The sequence below is a fragment of the Scylla paramamosain genome, chromosome 40 (assembly GCF_035594125.1).
Source record: "Scylla paramamosain isolate STU-SP2022 chromosome 40, ASM3559412v1, whole genome shotgun sequence".
NCBI classification, from domain to species: domain Eukaryota; kingdom Metazoa; phylum Arthropoda; class Malacostraca; order Decapoda; family Portunidae; genus Scylla; species Scylla paramamosain.
Genome location: NC_087190.1, coordinates 8,737,186 through 8,738,524, shown reverse-complemented (window position 1 = coordinate 8,738,524; position 1,339 = coordinate 8,737,186). Strand labels below are relative to the sequence as shown.

At 39.1% G+C, this 1,339-nt stretch overlaps 1 protein-coding gene across 1 annotated transcript; it reads right to left on the bottom strand.

The window, feature by feature from the left end:
• Positions 1 to 348: 348 nt before the first annotated feature.
• LOC135092621 (protein FAM200A-like) lies at positions 349 to 1,044 on the bottom strand. The gene has a single exon (XM_063991226.1). The coding sequence runs from the start codon at positions 1,042 to 1,044 to the stop codon at positions 349 to 351; it is 696 nt and encodes a 231-aa protein (XP_063847296.1).
• Between the last annotated feature and the right edge of the window lie 295 nt (positions 1,045 to 1,339).

The window sequence follows — 1,339 nt, the reverse complement described above, 5'->3', positions numbered from 1 at the left end:
TAGGATTATATTTTCATGTAGATCAATTAGTTCCATTTGAACTGATGCAGCATTTACCCATTTGAATGGCTGTTTTGCTTCGTGTGAAAACAAGGTTACATTTGAAACCATGAAGGGGTTCTGAATAAAAAGCAACAGCAGACTTCCTAGTGAAAAATCACCAAAACGATCTTTGAAGTTGCCAATCAGTTTATCAATAAATTCAGTATAATTATGACCTTTCTTTTCCTTGGTATGCTCCAAAAGTCTGGGAAAGTGATGAAATTCTCACTGCAAGTCATTTTTGAAAAGTTCCAGCTTCTTCTGGAAAGCTTGAACAGATGAAATAAGATCACACACTGTGTTGTTTTATCCTTGTAGTTTGACATTGAGAGCATTGAGATGAAAAGTGATGTCTGTTAAGAATGCTGTCTTTTCCATCTCCTTTTCGTCTTCCAAAAAGTCTAAAAACTTATTTGCTTTGGCGGCACTTTGTTGGCTTCTAAGGAATTCTTGTACTTCTTTTCTGATAATCCAAAATCTTTCCAAAACCTTGCCCTTGCTAAGCCACCTTACATTGTTGTGCAGGAGTAGATCATCATAGCTGGCACTAACCTCACTTAAAAAGTTACGCAGTAGCCGATGCTGTAGTGATGATGATGCTCTCAAGAAGTTGGCTAACTTCATAATCTTTTCCATGATCACAGCATAGTCCCCTCCAAAACTAGCACAGAGGATGGACTGGTGAATTATGCAGTGGTATGATATTAAGTCAAGGTGATCCTCTTTTAGCCGTCCAACTAGTCCCCTTTCTCTTCCAATCATGGATGGAGCGCCATCTGTAGTGATTGAAACTACGGACTTCAGATCAAGCCTCCGTTCTGTTAGCATCATTTTCATAGCCTCATAGATATCTTCTCCACGTGTTCGGGCTTCCAGGCTTGCCACACCAAGCAGATCCTCACAGAATCCTTTCTGTGCAATATCATAAAATCTGACAAAGACAAGAAGCTGGGCACTGTCAATTGCATCTGTTGACTCATCTACACAGCCAGAGAAATGCATGATGCATTTTGCATTGCATTATCAAGTTGTGAAGTCAAATCTTCAGCTAATATTGCAGTCCTTCTCATTGCTGTGGAATCTGACAGTGGGATTTGCTTAATTTTATATTTAATGTCATCCTTTTGTTTACCCTCAAACAGTGTTTCAGTAACCTCCAACATACATTCTTTGACCGTCTCTGCATCAGAAAATGTTTTTTTGTGTCTTCCTAAAATCCACGCTACTTTCAGTGAACATTCAACTGCTCTTTCTTGGAGAGTCATGGAATTAGTGAGAACATTAGTAGACCTCTCGT

Excerpts from the sequence above, each read along its gene's own strand:
- LOC135092621 (XM_063991226.1), bottom strand. The coding sequence starts at position 1,044 with ATGCATTTCTCTGGCTGTGTAGATGAGTCAACAGATGCAATTGACAGT.